The sequence below is a fragment of the Curcuma longa genome, chromosome 3 (genome assembly GCF_044706935.1).
Source record: "Curcuma longa cultivar G26 ecotype Majalengka, Jawa Barat chromosome 3, ITB_CL_G26_1.1, whole genome shotgun sequence".
NCBI classification, from domain to species: Eukaryota; Viridiplantae; Streptophyta; class Magnoliopsida; order Zingiberales; family Zingiberaceae; genus Curcuma; species Curcuma longa.
This window is the reverse complement of record NC_133863.1, coordinates 8,022,330-8,041,698: the sequence shown is the minus strand read 5'-3', so window position 1 is coordinate 8,041,698 and position 19,369 is coordinate 8,022,330. Positions and strand designations below refer to the sequence as shown.

The 19,369-nt window shown below is 40.9% G+C and overlaps 2 protein-coding genes across 2 annotated transcripts; both read left to right on the top strand.

Annotated features, from left to right (window-relative positions):
- Positions 1-1,913: 1,913 nt before the first annotated feature.
- On the top strand, positions 1,914-3,152 carry LOC141822665 (uncharacterized). The gene is made up of 2 exons (XM_074709999.1): positions 1,914-2,849; positions 3,074-3,152. Exons 1-2 carry the CDS (start codon positions 1,964-1,966, stop codon positions 3,082-3,084), a joined length of 897 nt encoding a protein of 298 aa, XP_074566100.1. The 5' UTR covers positions 1,914-1,963; the 3' UTR covers positions 3,085-3,152.
- A 12,075-nt stretch (positions 3,153-15,227) lies between these two features.
- LOC141825052 (phototropic-responsive NPH3 family protein NPY1-like) lies at positions 15,228-18,236 on the top strand. Its single transcript, XM_074712425.1, has 4 exons — positions 15,228-15,289; positions 15,793-15,862; positions 16,360-17,520; positions 17,706-18,236. The coding sequence occupies exons 1-4, from the start codon at positions 15,228-15,230 to the stop codon at positions 18,234-18,236; spliced, it is 1,824 nt and encodes a 607-aa protein (XP_074568526.1).
- Positions 18,237-19,369: the final 1,133 nt, after the last annotated feature.

Here is a 19,369-nt window from a genome sequence, read left to right as displayed (position 1 = left end):
CGAATTCCATCCCATTCAAAAGCCTTATTAGCTAAGTAATCAGCTGCCATATTAGCTTCCCTATAGATATGAGAACACCTTATTCGATATTTCCGAACCACTTCCTGAATCTTTAAAACCAGATTTCGAAACTCCCAACTGCAAGATGATGCTTCAATAATATTTAATGCTGCCAAAGAGTCAGATTCCAGCCATAAAGGTAGGAAATTACTTGCTACACACAATTCCAACCCTTTCCAAATTGCAAACAATTCAGCCCTAACGTTTGAACCAAAGCCTATCACCCCATGCATTGCCTTAATGACTTGTCCCGCATGATCTCTTACGATACAACCATAAGAAGACAGCCCTGGGTTTCCTCTTGAGCAACCATCTGAATTAAGTTTAAAAGTACCCATCGTAGGTTTTTGCCATTGAATCACCGAAACATTAGTCACAGTTTGCAACTGTATCTTTAGGCCAAAATTCACAGCCACAGTAGAAAATCCTTTCCAATGCCAGCCTTTAATTAAACCAGCTGACATTCCAGTGACTACATACTGAATAACTTTCCCAATGATTTGCCATGCCGACCAAATAATATCACGGTGTTTAGCATCATTCCGGGCCACCCACAAAAACCAAAGGATTATGAAAGGACAAGCCTCCCTCATATGTCCTTGTTTCATCCATTTGTCACCAACCCTCCAGTTGACAATATTTTTGTAATCAGTCACACGAAACCAATGTGCAAAATAAGCCCATACCTCCCTAGCCACTTGACAATGGAAAAATAGATGCCCCCATGACTCCACTTCCTCACAAAATTTACACTTAGAAGCCAAGCTTACTCCCCGGATTTGCAGAACTGAATCTACAGGCAGTTTTTTCAATAAAAATCTCCAGATAAAGATTGAGATTTTAGGCAGCAATAACTTACTCCAAATAGCATTTCCCATGTCCAAAGCTTGGCGACGGTCCCGGATACAATTCCAAGCACTCTTCATCGAGAATACCCCCTTAGGAGATGGCTTCCATATCATAGTAGGATCTGCCCCATTCTGGACAGCACAATCAGCCACCTCCTCAGCCACATCAGTCGGCAATATAGCCCTTAATCTGTCCCAATTCCAGCCTTCCTCCTCCCTAAAATCCAACACCAAAGCCTCCTGATTACCAACAACCTCACAGAAATGAAATATAGGGCCTCTATCCAACCACCCATCATGCCAAAAGCTTAACCGACCACTACCAACTGTCCAGCCTATATGATTCTCTGCCAAAGCCCTGATTTGCACCATTCTTTTCCAGGCCGGGGAAGCATTCCCTTTAAGGGGAACAACCACTGGCGATACCGCCCCACAATATTGCTTAGATAAATATCTTGCCCAAAGAGAATTCTGCATCCGAAACCTGAACCACAATTTCAGAGAGACCCCCTTTGACACCTCTAAAAGTCTTCTTACCCCCAAACCTATCAATGACAATCAATGGCTAAGATTATGGCATAATATCAGCAGCATTTATTCTTACCTATTAGCTGTATATATTCTTAACTAAAATAGATTAGGAGTAATGACTATATATATTCTTACTTAAAGTAGATTAGCGGTAATTAATGTAATTGCTGTAAATAATTTATTATCTAAAATAGGTTGTACTGTAATTCTTATTTAATGAAGATTGTCAAAGAAAGGGGCACGAAGCCATTTTATCAAATCTTGTCATGGTATCAGAGCTCAGGTTCTAAAATTCATAACTGAATCTTCGAATCTTTGTCAGTTTCTTTTGCTTCTGTGTTAACGAAGTTTTCTGGTTTGCTGTCATTTTTTGGGTTGATTAATTTTTTTGATCAACAACTTTGGCTTTGCGATTTTATTTTGGAAGAATGTCTGCTGAGAATTTTCTTGGAAGAATGTCTACAGAGACTTTGGCGCTCAAATTCACAGGAAAGAATTATGCAGCTTGGGAATTTCAGTTCAGAATGTTTCTGAAGGGAAAGGAACTTTGGAATCACATTGACGGGCGTGCTCCTGCTCCTAAAGAAGGTATAGAACTTAGTCAATGGGAGGCAAAGGATGCTCAAATCATCTCTTGGATTTTAGGTTCTATTGAACCTCATATGGTGAACAATTTACGTTCCTTTAGTACGGCTAAGGAGATGTGGGATTATCTGCAACGCATATATCATCAAGATAACACTGCAAGACGATTTCAACTAGAACTTGAGATTGGTAACTTTAGTCAAGGTAATCTCCCTATTGAGCAGTATTATTCTGGATTTATTAATCTGTGGAGCGAATATTCTGGTCTTATCTATTCAAAGGTACCTAAAGAGGCTTTAGCCAGCCTTCAAGCAATTCATGAAGAAAGTAGACGCGATCAATTTCTGATGAAACTGAGACCAGAATTTGAAGTTGCCCGGGCCGGATTACTGAATCGAAATCCTGTCCCTTCGTTGGATATATGTCTTGGAGAATTGTTGCGTGAAGAACAAAGAATGGCTACACAAGCTGTTCTAGGTTCGTCCAAGGAGATATCTGAGATTGTTAATGTTGCTTATGCGGGTCAAGTGAAGAACCGAGGAAAGGGACAAATGCAGTGCTATAGTTGCAAAGAGTTCGGGCATATTGCTCGCAATTGTGGTAAGAAATTTTGCAATTATTGTAAACAGAATGGACACATTATCAAGCAATGTCCTACACGCCCAGAAAATCGACGAGGCCAAGCTTTTCAGGCTGCTATCTCAGATCCTACCACTATCAGTTCTACATCCATAATTGCTGACACAAATCAATCTTTTGCTACTCCAGAAATGGTTCAACAGATGATCATCACAGCATTTTCTACTCTTGGACTTCATGGTCAGGGTAAGATTGTTTCTTCCCCTTGGTTTGTTGATTCTGGGGCATCAAATCATATGACTGGATCACCTGATTGGCTGCATAATCTTCAGAAGTATACTGGTAGACAAAATATTCAGATTGCTAATGGTAGTAATCTTCCGATTACAGCCATTGGTGATATTGGACCTTCTTTTCGTCATGTATTTGTCTCTCCTGGATTGTCTACTAATTTAATTTCTGTTGGGCAGTTGGTGGATAATAACTGTGATGTAAATTTCTCTCGCCGTGGTTGTCTTGTGCAGGATCAGAGGTCAGGGAAGGTGATCGCGAGGGGGCCTAAAGTGGGCAGATTATTTCCATTGCAATTTAGTATTCCTAGAACTTTGTCTTTGGCTTCTATTGTTACTGAAAATAAGGCTGACGTTTGGCATAAACGATTGGGCCATCCAAATAATGTTATATTGTCTCATTTGATGAAGCATGGTTTTCTTGGCAACAAAAATCAGTGTTCTTCTAATAATTTCTCTTTTGATTGTTCTGTTTGTAAACTAGGAAAGAGTAAAATATTACCTTTTCCTACTTATGGTACTCGGGCTAATACATGTTTTGAGATTATACATAGTGATGTTTGGGGTGTTACTCCTATCATTTCACATGCGCAGTATAAATATTTCGTGACATTCATTGATGACTATAGTCGTTTCACATGGATATATTTTTTGCGGACCAAAGCTGAAGTGTTAGCTGTTTTTAGAACTTTTGTGGCTTATATTGAGACTCAATTTTCCACCTCCATTAAGGTTTTACGATCTGATAATGGTGGTGAGTATATGTCACATGATTTCCAAGCTTTCCTACAACAGAAAGGCATTATATCTCAACGATCATGCCCTTATACCCCTCAACAGAATGGGGTGGCTGAACGGAAGAACCGTCACTTGCTAGATATGGTTCGCACTTTACTTCTAGAGACATCAGTTCCGCCTAGATTTTGGGTGGAAGCTCTGTCGACTGCAGTTTATCTGATTAATCGGTTACCATCTCAACAATTGGATTTTAATTCTCCTTACTTTCGTCTTTTTGGTATTCAACCTGATTATCATATGCTTCACACTTTTGGATGTGTTTGTTTTGTTCACTTACCTCCACATGAACGCCACAAGCTTACAGCTCAATCAGTAAGGTGTGCATTTATGGGATATAGCACTACTCATAAAGGATTTTTGTGTTATGATGCTGCCACTAATCGACTGCGGGTTTCTAGAAATGTGGTTTTCTTTGATCATGAGTACTATTTTCGGCAGCAAGATCTCCCTTCAAATGGCGTTCTTCTTCCTAGCTTTGATGATATATCTCCCTCCATTGAGCGTTTTAAACCTGATTTTGTCTATCAGCGACGACAAACCCCTTCATCGCAAAACCTTCCTGACCCTGATCCAGTACCTACTTCAGTGGCTCCTCGAAGATCTAATCGTATCAGTCGTCCTCCTGATTGGTATGGTTTTTCTGCTAGTTTAGCTGATATTATGGTTCCTACCTCTTATTCTCAAGCCACTAAACATGTATGTTGGGAGAAAGCTATGCAAGAGGAACTTCAAGCTCTTCAAGAGAACCATACTTGGGATATTGTTCCCTGTCCTACTGGTATCAAACCCATTGGGTGTAAATGGGTATATGCTATTAAACTGAGATCTGATGGCTCACTTGATCGATACAAAGCAAGGTTGGTGGCACTCGGAAATCGACAAGAGTATGGAGTTAATTATGATGAGACATTTGCACCAGTAGCGAAAATGACAACAGTCCGACTTGTTCTAGCTATTGCTGCTTCTAAAGGCTGGTCATTACGACAGATGGATGTTAAGAATGCCTTTTTACATGGGGATCTTAAAGAAGCAATTTATATGACTCCACCACCAGGATTATTTTCTACACCCTCTTCTGATGTTTGTAAACTAAAAAAATCACTCTATGGTTTAAAACAGGCTCCCCGTGCTTGGTTTGATAAGTTTCGATCCACTCTTATTCACTTCTCTTTTGTCCAGAGTCAATATGATTCATCTTTGTTTCTTTGCAAGACTGCTAAGGGAATTGTTTTGCTCCTAGTATAGCGATCCTGGCAGCTGTTCGTGCTCCGCCAGCGGCGCAAGCCGCGGGCGGCCTAACGCCTCCGGCACCGGATCTCGCGCAGTTCCCGCCCCTTCCATCAGTACCGGCGGCACCGACGATTCCTCGAACAGAACCTCCTGAGATGGATCGTGGACATCCTTCCTATGCGGCGGCACTGCATCCTGTGTCTCCCCGAGCAGCAAAGAAGAGCCTAGAGGATGTGGGGGATGACTACAAGCCAGCAACACTATACAACAACAAGCCAGGAATTTTCTTCTCGGAAGAGGAAGTCTCGGGTATGGCTGAACCTTTCCGCTTCGCATTGATTGGTAAATTTTCTGGCCTGAGGCCACGCCCTCAAACTGTTCTACAAGCTTTCAGTAATTTAGGGCTTTCCAGTGTTTATAATATTCGGTTTCTACGCTCTGGATATATTTTTATGCATTTAACATCAAGCGAGGACATGGCGCGTATTTGGACTAGGGGAATCTGGTATATCGGGGGAGTCCCTCTCCGTATATTTAAATGGACCCCCAATTTTTCTTATGCGGTTGAATCTTCGGTTGTTCCGATATGGATTCAACTCCCGGACTTTCCTATCCATATGTTCAATAAGAGGGGTATTTATTCGGCTGCTAAGATTATCGGAAAACCTCTCAAGATAGACGAAGCTACGGCTGATTGTTCCAGGCTAACTATGGCTAGGGTTTGCGTGGAAATTGATCTATTGAAGCCGAGAATTGAAGAATTTTGGATTGGCATTGGGGAGGAAAAGAGGTTGCAGAAGGTCATTTTTGAAAAGTTTCCAAATTATTGTGTGCAATGCCAACATTTGGGCCATTCGGAATCGGAATGTTATGCTAATGGGAATAGGCCTAAACCTCAAAGGAGAGCGGGAAAGGAAGCGGCTGGTATTGGCAGGGAGGATCTACGAGTGCTATTAAATCGTAGATATGCTGCTGGTAATGAGAAGGAACAGGTTAATGAGCAATTGGAGTCAAGGGAGGTACAGCAGAGACAAAAGGGAGAAGGAAATTTGACATGGAAGGAAAAACAGGGGATTTCTAAAGCACAGGCTCCCGAGAAAGACCAAGATCATGATACACAGAATAGATTTCAACCTTTAAACATTTTGGAGGATCATCTTGAAGAGGACCAGCCTATAGATACAAGAGTGATCAAAGACCTAACAAAACAGGGGGTGAATGTAGAGGATGAAGGAAGTGTGGATTCCAAAAAGGAACAATCTCGGATAGGGGTCACTATTTCTAGTAACTCAATGGAGGACGGACATATGGATCGATCTCTTGAAGATCAATCAGATGAGGTGTTGGCACAGGATTCTAATGATAATCAATTGAACCCCACGGATGGTGGAGGACAGATGGCCAGAGGTAAAGTTGTAAAGGATGTTGCTGCCTTGCATGGGCCAAGACACAACAATCGAATGCAGGAAGCTGCTCAGTTGAGACAACAACCAAGCAACAAATCACAAGAAAACGGGCCCAATGCACAGAAACAAGTTTCAGCAGCCTTAAATCAAGAGGAACAGCACCATAATGAATCTGAGCAAAGCATAAAAAGCCCTGATCAAAGGACGACAGGGAAACTAAAGAGAACAATGCCAAAGCAAAAAGGAGGCACTGGGGCAGCAGAGACACAGGAAGCTCCCGCAACTCACAGCAAGGTCAGTCATGGAAGGCACTCGGCAGATTGCCCAACTAGGACCTTGCACTCTAAACCAAATGCCGGTGGATTCAGGTCAGGGGGGATGGTCCTCCTCTATGGAAATTCTGGAGAACGTGGAGGAGGATAATAAATCCCTAACATTGGTGGAGGAAGAGGAATCAGAAGAGGAAGAGGATTTGCCATTGCAAAGGACGCTATCTCTGAATATGGGCCCAAGTAAAGCTGTGGAACCTGCGGTTCAGCCAGTAAAGCTAACTGCTAAAACAGTCTCTGCTAGGGCTACTGCCACTACTGGTAATGAGCTGAATATTGCTGGAAAAATGGCTCCTTCTGGCAGGATAACCAGAAGTCAATCAAAAATTTTAAGGGCTGCCTCTTCATCGAAGTTCTAGATGTTTGGTCTCATATGGAATGCTAGAGGGTTAGGGAACAACGCCACCCTTCGACGTCTCCATTATTTAAAACAGAGTCATCGGCTAAATTTCATGGGCTTATTGGAACCTTTCATTCCCCTTGATGGGAGCTACATTACTAGAAGGTTGGGGTTTCATCAAGCTTTTTCTAACTGTTCTGGAAAGATTTGGTTCATGTGGGATCATAACTTTGAATGCAGTGTTCTTTTGGACCATGTTCAATGCCTTCATGTCAGGTTGAGCTCTCCATTGCTGCCTTCGTGCTTGTTTTTAACAGTAGTATATGCTTCATGTCAGAATGTAGATCGGGTGAAGCTGTGGGAGAAACTCCTAGACATCAAGCCGTCCGGTGATGAGCTGTGGTTAGTTGGTGGGGATTTCAATGTCATAACCGGTCCCACAGAACATTCGCTGGGCAATTTGGCAAAACCAGGGGCCACGCGAGACTTCAATAATTTCATAATGATGGCAGGTTTATTAGACGCAGGATTTGTGGGAGACCCTTATACATGGACCAATAACAGAATATGGAAGCGATTGGATAGGGTTCTTATGTCTCCTTCTTGGAGTGGTAAGAACTTTGGAGTTAAGATAACACATTTAAGTAGAGCGATGTCTGATCATTGTCCTCTGTTATTGTCATTCCCAGCTTTTGGATTGCCTAGATCTTCTTTTCGGTTCCAAAATATGTGGATAAGACATGCTGGATTTCTACTTACTGTTCGTTTAAACTGGTTACTCCCTTGTAGTGGTTGTGGAATGCAGAAATTGCAGATTAAACTGAGGAGGCTGAAGGAACACTTAAAATGGTGGAATGCAGAGGTATTTGGGAATATCCAGGAGAAAGTTCACTTGGCTGAATCTGATTTTGCAACAGCAGAGAAGAACTTTGATGCGAATCCTACATTAGAAAATAAAATTGGAGATGGCCAAAACCCAGGCAGTGTTGCAAAAAACCTTATACATGGAAGAAGACTATTGGAAGCAAAAAGCAGCTGTCAGGTGGATGGGGGAGGGGGATCGAAATACTAAACTGTTTCACCATTTGGCTCAGAAAAGGAGATTAACTGGACGAATTTTTAGAATTTGGGAGGAGGGTGTTTGTATTGATGATCCAGAGCTAATACAAGCTTCAGGAGCGGCATTCTTTGAGCATTTATTATCAGAGGGCGACACAGACCTCACTTCAGCAAATATGGAAAATATTCCACATCTGATCAGTAATGAGGATAATTTGGCTTTATTAGCCACACCGACCATGGAGGAGGTTAAAAAGGTGGTGTGGGGTATGAGTACAGAAAGTGCGGCGGGGCCTGATGGATTTTCGGTTGCCTTCTATGTGTCCTGCTGGGAGATAGTTAAAACCGATGTTTATGAGGCTGTGCTGGATTTCTTTAGAGGTAATTCATTTCCACGGGGTATGGCAGCTACTACAATCGTGCTTATCCCCAAGATTGATGGTGCTCAGAGGTGGAAGGATTTTAGACCCATTAGCCTATGTAATGTCTCGAATAAGATTGTATCCAAACTGCTGGCTAATCGATTGGGAAAGGTGTTGGATAAAATTATCTCTCCCTTGCAGAGTGGTTTTGTGGCAGGCAGGGTTATTTCAGATAATATCCTAATGGCGCAAGAGTTGCATCACAAGCTAAATTATCATGTCAGAGGTGGAAATCTAATTTTAAAGCTTGGATATGGCAAAGGCATATGACAGAGTTCAATGGGCTTTCTTGTTTCAGGTTATGAGGGCTTTTGGATTCTCAGACCCAGTGATTGATATAATGCGAAGATGCATAGCTGATTGTTGGTTTTCTGTACGGATTAATGGGCAATTGTCAGGTTTTTTTCATTCCAAGAGAGGGCTTCGACAAGGGGACCCTATTTCCCCTCTTTTATTCATTATTGCGGCTGAATTCTTTTCTAGGGGCCTGGAGAAGTTATTTGGTAATTTCCCTCAGATGTATTATGCCACAGGTTGTGACTTCAGAATATCTCACTTGGCATATGCGGATGATGTTATATTGTTCTTGAATGGCTCTATTAACAATGTTAAGAGGATTAAGGGGTTTTTAAATTACTATATGTCGTGCTCAGGCCAGCTTATAAACTTTGCAAAGAGTTCCTTTTTTCCTGCAAAGCGGATTTCTAATGCTCGAAAAATGCAAATCTCGAGCGTATCTGGGTTCAGTGAGGGAAGGGGATCTTTAGTATATTTGGGGGCCCCTATCCTCTCTGGGAATAAGAAGTCTATACATTTCCAGCCCTTATTAGAGAAGGCAAGGAGGAAACTACTAGGATGGAATATATCACGGCTTTCTCATGGAGGTAGATTGATCTTGATACAAAGTGTCTTAAGCTCACTTCCAATTTATTTGTTACAGGTTCTAATGCCTCCTAAATCCGTCCTACATCAATTGGAAATGATATGTGCTAACTTTTTCTGGGGATCGGTGGCGTCAAGAGGGAAAGCCCATTGGATTTCTTGGGAGACCATATGTAAACCTAAAGGTGAAGGTGGTTTGGGTGTCCGGAGGCTATTGGAGGTGTCAACGGCAATTTCCTTAAAGTTGTGGTTTAGATTTCGGACACAAGCAACTCCTTGGGCAGTTTTTTTAACTAAAAAGTATTGTGGTGCAATCTCTCCGGTGGTTGTCCCTCACAAAGGGAATGCGTCCCCAGGCTGGAAGAGAATGATGAGGATACGTGATGTAGCAGAAAATCAAATAGGGTGGACTATTGGTAAGGGCAGAATCAGGTTTTGGCATGATGGTTGGCTGGATAGAGGACCTTTGTTCAGATCCTGTGAGGTAATTGGGAATCGGGAGGCTTTAGTGGCAGATTTTTGGGATACGGATGGATGGAATACAGAGAAGCTAAGGGCTGTTTTGCCAACTGCGGTGGTGGCTGAGGTGGAGGAGTGTGATATTCAAGATGAGGACGACTCTAAGATGATCTGGAAGCCATCTCCTCAGGGATCTTTCACTCTTAAATCGGCATGGAATTGTATTAGAGTGGGGCGGCAGTCTTTGGAACATAAGGGATGCCATTTGGAGCAAAATTCTAATTCCTAAAATTTCAATTTTTAGTTGGCGATATTTATTGAAACGGTTACCAGTGGATTCAATTTTACAGGCACGGGGAGTGGCTTTGGTATCTAAGTGCCAACATTGTGGAGGTATGGAGTCATGGGAGCACCTTTTCTTTCATTGTAAGGTGGCTAAGGAGGTTTGGGAGTATTTTGCCCTCCGTTTTCGCGTGGATGATTTTACAATTATTGAAAGATGGAGGGTTGGGGATATATGGTTAAAGCAAGGACACATTAGAGAAGCTTGTCCCTTTCTGATCCTTTGGTTTTTATGGGAGGCCCGTAATGATGCTAAGCATCGTAATATTAAGCAGTCGGTTCAACAAATCATTAGGAAAATTATTCAATATATGTGTTTTGGTGTGTCTGCTGGAATAATAAATGGTATACATTGGAAGGGCTTCTCTGTGGTGGCGTTGAATCTGGGCATAGAGGTGCAGCTGCGAAGGGTGCATACTGTCCAGGTAGTTCGGTGGCTAAAACCTGCTGTGGGCAGTTATAAGCTGAATTCTGATGGTTGTTCAAAAGGGAATCCAGGAATGTCATCCTATGGCTTCATTGTTAGAGATCATAATGGACTGGTTATTAAAGCAAGGTGTGGTGTTATAGGGGCTGGCTCCAATGTTGTGGCTGAATTAACGGCTATATGGAAAGGGTTGGAACTATGCGTAGAATATAACTTGTTTCCCCTGTGGCTAGAATCAGATTCTATGACTGCATTACATATTATTGGTGCGTCCTCATGTAATTGGGAGCTTCGTAAGTTGTTCCTGAATATTAAGGAAGTTCTCAGATCATATCATGTGAGATGTACTCATATTTATCGTGAGGCGAATATGGCAGCAGATTATCTAGCAAATAAGGCTTTTAATTGTGATGGCGATTGCCTGTTGGATGGGGAGGTTATTGACAGGGAGCTGTTTGGGATTTGTAAGATGGATAGAGTGGGTCTTCCATATTTAAGATTGTCTACAAGGCCTGGCTAGTTACTATTCTGTAAAATGGTAAAGGGGCAAAGTGATGTGCATGGGTGGTTTGGAGAATTCTACATGAGTTATGAATGTCTGTTTCTTGATTTCTGTTTTTGGCACAACATGGCACTTTTGATCAGTGCTGACTTTCTAGTTTTATCTAATTGGGCTTTTGAGATTTTGATAGATTGGCAAGTTACTGGCTTTATCATATTATGTAGCAATGGTTTTATGTTTTATGTGGTCTCGGGCAGGGAGTTTCTTGCTGCTAATGCTGTGTATTCTGCTTGTTACAAACGGTGGAGTATGGAAAGGTGGCACAGTGTTTGGTTGTGGTCGGTGCCGGCTGTGCAGAGACTGTTTTGGATGCAATGGAGCAGGGGAGGGAGCTGCTCGGCAGTACATGGAGATTTCTGGGCAAGGCTAATGTATGCAATACTAGTTCTCGCCAGAATTATGGTTACAAGGAGCAGTGCGTTTCCTAGTATACTAATCGCAGGGAGTAAATAATGCTGTTTGTTCTGTATAAAATGCTGTTTCCTCTCTTTTCAGTTTGCGGCATTATTTTATCAGAGGGTAACTTAAAGTGCTGGTCTCGTGCTGTTGGACTGGGGTGGAAAGTGGATGGGATCTTGTGGTAATGCTGATTTGTGTGGCTGATACGTTTGAAACTGTTTTGGAAATTTGGTGGAAAGGAGATAGGAGATGGTATCAATTACAGTATATTTTGAAGGCCTTGCTGGAATTCCAGCAAATCTGTTTATATTTTGGTTTCAAATTCTGTTCCTGCATTTGGAGAGTCTTGCTACTAGGTGCTATGGGGAGTAGCATAATTTTCTGCTATTGCTGTATAGCATTAAGTGGCTTGGGCATTGACATACAAGCTTGGTTATGGAAGTATATATTGGTTATTATTGGTGTGTTGGTGTATTGTGAAGACACGTGAGTGTAGATCAGTGATTGATGGGGATGGTTTTCCTATTAATTTGGAGATCTCCAGTGGGTGAATGTGGATCAATGTTTGTGGATGTTGGTTTTCCTTTTAATTTGGCAGCACAAAGGGAATGGAATCTGTTTTTGATGCGGACGACGGTCTTTATACTACCGCAAGGGAATGTGAATCGGTTTCTGAAGTGGTTTTGCTTGGAGTTGGAGGGTGGCTGTTTCATTTGAAATGCAGCTGCTTCATGGTTGGCTTCTGATGCTTTGGTAGTTGATGGTCGAAGGAGGGGTATTGATGTGGCTAAGCAAGCATAGATGGGGATGGTGGTGGAGACTCGGCATGGGTGCGCTGCTGTTGCAATACTTTGATAGATGGATTTCTTGGGAGAGAAACTAACATATTTTCTTGTATAGTTAAGGTAGTGGGGGTTGCAATGTAAAGCATTTTGAGTTTCTTGATGTAATTAAGTGTAATAAGTCGTACTAGAAGGTCAGGTTTGGCCCCCCTTCTAGTATGACACTTCCTCTTTTCAGTAATAAGATTATCTTTTTAATCAAAAAAAAAAAAAAAAAAAAAAAAAAAAAACCCTAAACCCTAAATCCTAAACCCTAAACCCTAAACCCTAAAACCCTAAAATCCTAAACCCTAAAACCCTAAAATCCTAAAACCCTAAACCCTAAAACCCTAAAACCCTCAACCCTAAACCCTCAACCCTAAACCCTCAACCCTAAACCCTAAACCCTAAACCCTAAACCCTAAACCCTAAACCCCAAACCCCAAACCCCAAACCCCAAACCCTAAACCCTAAAACCCTAAACCCTAAACCCTAAAAACCTAAAACCCAAAACCTAAAGAGAAAGAGTGAGAGAAATGTAGGGAGAGAAAATAATAGATAGAGAAATGTAGAGAGTGAAAGTGGGATAGGGTGAGAAAGTAGAGAGAGAAAGGGGGTGAGAGAAAGGTAAAGAGAAAAGAGAGGGATAGTAGAGAGAAAGTGAGATAGATAGTGAAAGGTAGAGAGAGAAAGAAAAGAAATATGTAGAGAGATAAAGTGAGATAGAGAGAATAGTAGAGAGAAATGGGTGTGAGAGAGAAAAATGTAGAGAGAGAAAGTGAGATAGATAGAAAAATAAGAGAGAAAGGTGGATAGGTAGAGAGAGAAAGTGGGAGAGAGATAGGTAGAGAGAGAAGAGAGATAGTAGAGAGAGAAAGTTAGATAGATAGTGAAAGGTAGAGAGAGAGTAGTAGAGAGAAAGTGTGATAGAGAAATGGTAGAGAGAGAAAGAAGAGAAATAGGTAGAGAGAAGTGCAGAGAGAGAAAGTAATATAGAGAGAGAAAGTGGGATAGAGAGAGAGATGTAGAGAGAGGAAATGAAAGAGAGAAAGAGTGAGAGAAATGTAGGGAGAGAAAATAATAGATAGAGAAATGTAGATAGTGAAAGTGGGATAGGGAGAGAAAGTAGAGAGAGAAAGGAGATAGAGAGAGAAAATGAAAGAGAGAAAGAAGAGAGCGAAAGTGAGATAGAGAGAAAAAGAGTGAGAGAAATGTAGGGAGAGAAAATAATAGAGAGAGAATTGTAGAGAGTGAAAATGGGATAGGGAGAGAAAGTAGAGAGAGAAAGTGGGATAGAGAGAGAAAGATTGAGATATAATTGTAGAGAGAGAAAATTAGATAGGTAGAGAAGTGAAGATAGAGAGAGAAAGTGTATGAGAGAGAGGAAGTGAAGGTAGAGAGAGAAAGTGAGAGAAAGATTTGTAAAAAAAATTTATAATATATAAAATTTAGAGAGAAAGATAGAGAGATAAAGGTAGAGAGAGATTGAGAGAAAGGTTGAAAAAATATACTATTTATAAAAAAGAATATAAAAATAAATACTAAATTAATTTATAATAAAAATATTAATCATTTATAAATAAATAATATATAAAATTATGAGTAAATAATAGATAAAATAAATCATAAAATAATATATAATATACCATCTCTCTCCATCCGTCACCATCACATCTTCCATCAACTACCACCTATTTCCATCCATCACAATCACATCATTCCATCCACTATCACCTCTATCCATCCATCACAATTACATCTTTCCATCCACTATCATATTTATCCATCCATCCCTATCACATCTCTCTATCCACTACTATCTCTCTTCATCCATCACAATCACATCTCTTCATCCATTATCATATTTATCCATTCATCACCATCACATCTCTTCATCCACTACTACCTCTCTTCATCTCTTACCACCACATCTTTCCATCCACTATCACCTCTCTTCAACCTTCACCATCACATCTGTCCATCCACTACCACATCTCTCCATCCATCACTATCATCTTTTTCCATCCACTATCACATCTCTCCATCCACTACAATATCTCTCCATCCATCACCATCACAATCTATCCATCTACTATCACCTATCTCCATCCATCACTACCATTTTTCTCCGTCAACCAAAATATCTCTGTATCCATCAAAACGACCTATGCCCATCAGTCACAGAGCATCAGCATCCGCTCCTCCTTGATTTGTTAATTTAGGCTCCGCACCGCGCACCGCGCACCGCACCACCGAAAGCAAAGCCAGGTTTGGCCTTGAGGGAGGTTGCGCCGCCCCTTCACTTTCTCTCCCCCAATTGACATCGATTCGGAGCAACACCGGCCCCGATTAAAGAAGAGCAGATAAACCCGGCAGAGAGAGAGAGAGAGAGGGAGACTAACTATTGTAGGTAATATGAATGAGTATAATTAATGGAAGCGAGCGAGCGAGGAACAGAGACGTGTTGCGGAGTATAAATGCAGCATTTAATTACGAAAAAGGAAGCCAAAAAAAGACAGGAAAAGCAGAGGACGCAGATATGTAAGTCCATGTAATCATCGCCATCGCCACACTACTACACGACACTCTATTCTTCTCCTCTTCCCCACACACCCATTGTTTCTCTCTCTCGGTGCCGAGCACCAGAGACTGCAATTAACAGTAGCAGTATGTGAGAACGAAGCGAGAGCAAAGCAACATGGCGAGGCAGACTGGCAGAGCGCCGCGGGGGCAGCGATATCGAGAAGGCTGTGTTTTCTGGGGAGGGAGGAGTAGGAGGCGTGCGGGAGAGTGTTTTAAGGCGTGGGCAGCGCTTGAGGTCGGAGAGGGTTCTTCCGGTGGTGGCGGATCCGGAGAAGATGAAGTTTATGAAGCTAGGATCGAAGCCGGACGCGTTCCGATCGGAGGGTAGACGCATCAGGTTTGATCTTTTTCGTCATTCGCCATTGTCCTCGTCATCAAAATCATTTCTTGATGTCAATTTCATGATTTTTTTGCGTTTATTCTTTTTCTGTTAGTGTTCTTGCGTCAGCAGAGCAAAGTACATTGTTAGCCTAATGTAATTGTTCTCCTTGTTCGTCTTGTTTGATAGTTTTTTGGTGATTTGAAACAGACATTTTGGCTAAGTTAATAAAGGAAAAGATTATTGTCCATTTACTCCGATAGAAAATAGGATGGAAAATATACCAGGGTTTCAAAAAGCAATAGAGCTCCCTATCTAATTTTGTTGTTTTTTCTCTATTTCTTTTTTTAATATTTTTTGACGAAGGTAAATTGTATTAGAAATCAAGTGAGGGTATACCTGTTAAACGCTCAAAAAATTGGAAAACATGCGTCTGAACCTTTCGAAACATCCTCGCCATGTTGCGCTTGAAAAAGTTTTTTTTTCTTCTCTCTTTGGTTACTGATAACAAACTCATGCAGGTTTGTGATGTCTGAGCTACCAACTGATATTATTGTACATGTTGATGAAGTAAGGTTTTACTTGCACAAGGTCAGTTACTTTGCTTAGTTCAGTGAATGGTTTAAACCTCTAATGTTTTCATTTTCAAAATTTATTGAAAATTAGCTTACAATTAAGACTATTTATTACACCTTACACCTTTACCTTTGGATAAACTGGATGGAGGATATGGAGAATGTGATCATTTACCCTGCAAACTGCATGTCAACAAATCATGATATATAGGGACTTAGACCAGTTGTCCCGTTGTCCCTCACCTCTTGCATCTTCTTTTGTTCTCCCTCTTCTCATGTAAACAAGCACAAAGTTTCTATGTCTATTGAGTTAATGGCAAAGTAGTTTGGTTTATCCTTTAATATATTAACATGACCTTTTCACAGTTGGATCTTTTTAGAATCATATTTTCATAGTTTAATTGTTTATGAACAAAGTTTTCTATTCATGTCAATAATTTGTGATGACTTTGATTTGTATTTGATTTTTGACTTGGTGCTCATCATCATGCTCATATATTCATGTCCATACAGTTTCCTCTTTTAGCAAAGAGCAACCGGTTGCAACGGTTAGTACTCGAGGTTGCTGAAGATAGATCAGATGAAATTATAATCTTACATGATTTCCCCGGTGGACCGGGTACGTTTGAGATTTGTGCAAAATTTTGCTATGGCATCACTGTGACTCTGAATGCCTACAATGTTATTGCTGCAAGATGTGCAGCGGAGTACCTAGAGATGGATGAAGGTGTCGAGAAAGGGAATCTGATACACAAACTTGAGGTTTTCCTCAACACAAGCGTGTTACAAAGTTGGAAAGATTCAATCATTGTTTTTCAGATGACTAAGTCATTGCTGCCGTGGTCCGAAGAACTGAAGATTGTAGGAAGGTGCATTGAATGCATTGCTTCAAAAACATTGGTCGATTCCATGAATGTCAACTGGCCATACACCTACAGCAGGAAATTGAGGGCATCTAATGAAATATTTGAGACCCCACAAGGGATACACAGAGTTCCCAGTGACTGGTGGGTGGAGGATCTGTGTGAGTTGGATGTTGATCTTTATAAGAGAGTAATGGTTGCGGTGAAATCAAAAGGGAGGATGTCCTCAGACATGATAGGGGAGTCTCTTAAGGCATATGCGGCTCGATGGTTGCCCGATTCTTATGAAGCGTTGGTCAATGACAGTGAGCACACTAAAATGAATACGATTGTAGTGGAAACTATTATCTCGCTCTTGCCTCCGGACAAGTGCTCAGTGTGTTCATGCAGGTTTCTACTCAAATTGCTAAAAGTGGTGATCTTGGTTGGAGACAGAGATGCATTGAAGGAGGAACTTATTGATCGAATCAGCATTCAGTTGCACAAAGCTTCCGTTAAAAGTCTGCTGATTCCTTCGAAATCAGGTGGTGGTATAATGTATGATGTTGATCTGGTGCAAAGTCTCGTGGATAAGTTTACGATGCATATTGGTAGCAGCTTTGTCGATGAGAATGGAAACAGATACAAGGAGATTAGTTTAGAGAATGAAGCTTTGGTTGCTTTGGGGAAATTGATTGACTGCTATCTCTCGGAAGTAGCGAACGATCTCAATTTATCGATTTCTAGATTTACTAAGCTTGCACAGTCGATTCCTGGTTCAGCAAGATCAGTTCATGATGGATTGTACACAGCCATTGATATCTATTTGAAGGTACGTGCTTGAGAACTTAATTTCTACTTGTTCTTGTATAAATTTTTTATGTTTCGATATCAATTTTGTGATTTGTTTAATCGCACTAAAGATCTTTAATTATAGAGTATTATGATTGAGTTACATAAATATGGTGCAATTAGTTCTTTTTAGCATTATATTCTCGACTCTTTCAAATACCTTAGGAACATCCGAACTTGACGAAAGCTGAAAAAAAGAGGATTTGCAACTTGATGGATGTCAAGAAACTTTCGTCCGAAGCTTGTGTTCACGCAGCGCAAAATGAGCAACTGCCACTTCGGACTGTCGTTCAAGTCCTCTTCTTCGAGCAGTCCAAGGCATCCGGGAGCGTCCAAGCTCCATCCGTTAACGCTTTAGCATCTCGAACAACCATGGAAGAAGAGTGGGACGGGCGACTTGTATCGGACCACCATTGTAGTCTGAAGCAGCAGCTAGGGAGCTTGAAGATAAATAAGGTGGATGAGTGTCTAAGTGGCGACAACAAAAGGAGCAAAAGCATGAGCGAGAAGGGCGGCAGTAGCCTGCTGTTGCCGTCAAGGTCGAGGAGGTTGTTCGACAAGTTGTGGGCAGTGAAGGTGGAGACAGTTAAGAGCTCCGAGACATCAGGGAGCTCACAGAGCCCTCCCGTCTCTATGAAGCCTGGAGAAGCTAAGTCTTGTAGTTCATCAAGGCACGTCAGATACTCTATTTCATGAGGGAAAAAATTAATAAAAAATATATATGTTGTTGGAGTTAGATTGTATATAAGTTTGTGTTTTGGATCATTAAGAAGAGGGTGATAAAAAAATTGTTTCCTTGAAGGGAATTTATGAGCAGAGGAAAAGCTATCTATTTTGAATCATCATGGGTATTATTGTTGTCATTGTCTTTCATTGCTGCAAGCCTTTCAACCAAGTTAAAAAGATGTTGTAATTTTTGAGTTCACTATGTAACCTTGGCTTTTCTTCCATTGTTTACTTTCGGAATGGTATAGAAAATGGTCTAAGGATGGCTTTTCATCATAACTTTGAGCAAATGATGATGTAGATTATATATGTTACTTCAATATATGGGGTCTTTTGTGCTCGATCGCCTTCCCAAATGGCGTAAAGTAGTTCAAGAAACTTTTTCAGCTAGACTTCCCTCTTGTCGAGCACTATAAGGATTTTTTTTTTCTTTCTTCATTCGCCTTCTCGATGCATGGTGAATGTTAAATGCTCTTCGATGTGCAAGATTTCATAACACTTTGCTAAATGATCAACGTAACGCACCAAGAAGTAGCCCTTCCTTTGATCACGCGGACATGCCACATGGGCCAGCATTTTTAAGCAGGGCCCGTTTAAGTATTGTGAACCATCAGAGCACATGAAAGCACGGAAAGGTTTTTTTTTATTTATTAAAATGTCGATATTTCTCCTAATTCATCTGTCAATTAAATTTAAAATACAATTTATACCTATTTAAAAATCAAACTTTAAAATATTCATTTTTAATGTTCCAACTCTAATTCTTTTAATTTGTTTTTGAATGTTTTATCACTGCAACAATAGAATAGATGCTTTTCGTTACCCCAGTACCTAGATGATGATAGATCATATCAAGGTCTGCTGAGCATCCACAGTATTGCCAATGCATGAGAAAATGGAATATTAGCCAGCAAGAAGAAAATGGGAACAAGAGAAATTAAGCAATACATTTATAATGTCGCATGCAAGAAGAAACATATAAAATTAGACAACACAAAAAAAAAAACAGAGAGATGAGAGAAATATACGGAATCCGTGATGGCGCAGGAGAAGGAAGATACTCACATTTTGACTTGTGTTAAATTAGTAACAAGAAGATAAGA

Bases quoted from the DNA above. Each gene is read 5' to 3' on its own strand.
- LOC141822665 (XM_074709999.1), top strand. From the start codon at position 1,964: ATGTTTCTGAAGGGAAAGGAACTTTGGAATCACATTGACGGGCGTGCT.
- LOC141825052 (XM_074712425.1), top strand. From the start codon at position 15,228: ATGAAGTTTATGAAGCTAGGATCGAAGCCGGACGCGTTCCGATCGGAG. The intron at 15,290-15,792 runs GTTTGATCTTTT...AAACTCATGCAG, and splicing joins TCGGAGGGTAGACGCATCAG to GTTTGTGATGTCTGAGCTAC. The intron at 15,863-16,359 runs GTCAGTTACTTT...ATGTCCATACAG, and splicing joins TAAGGTTTTACTTGCACAAG to TTTCCTCTTTTAGCAAAGAG.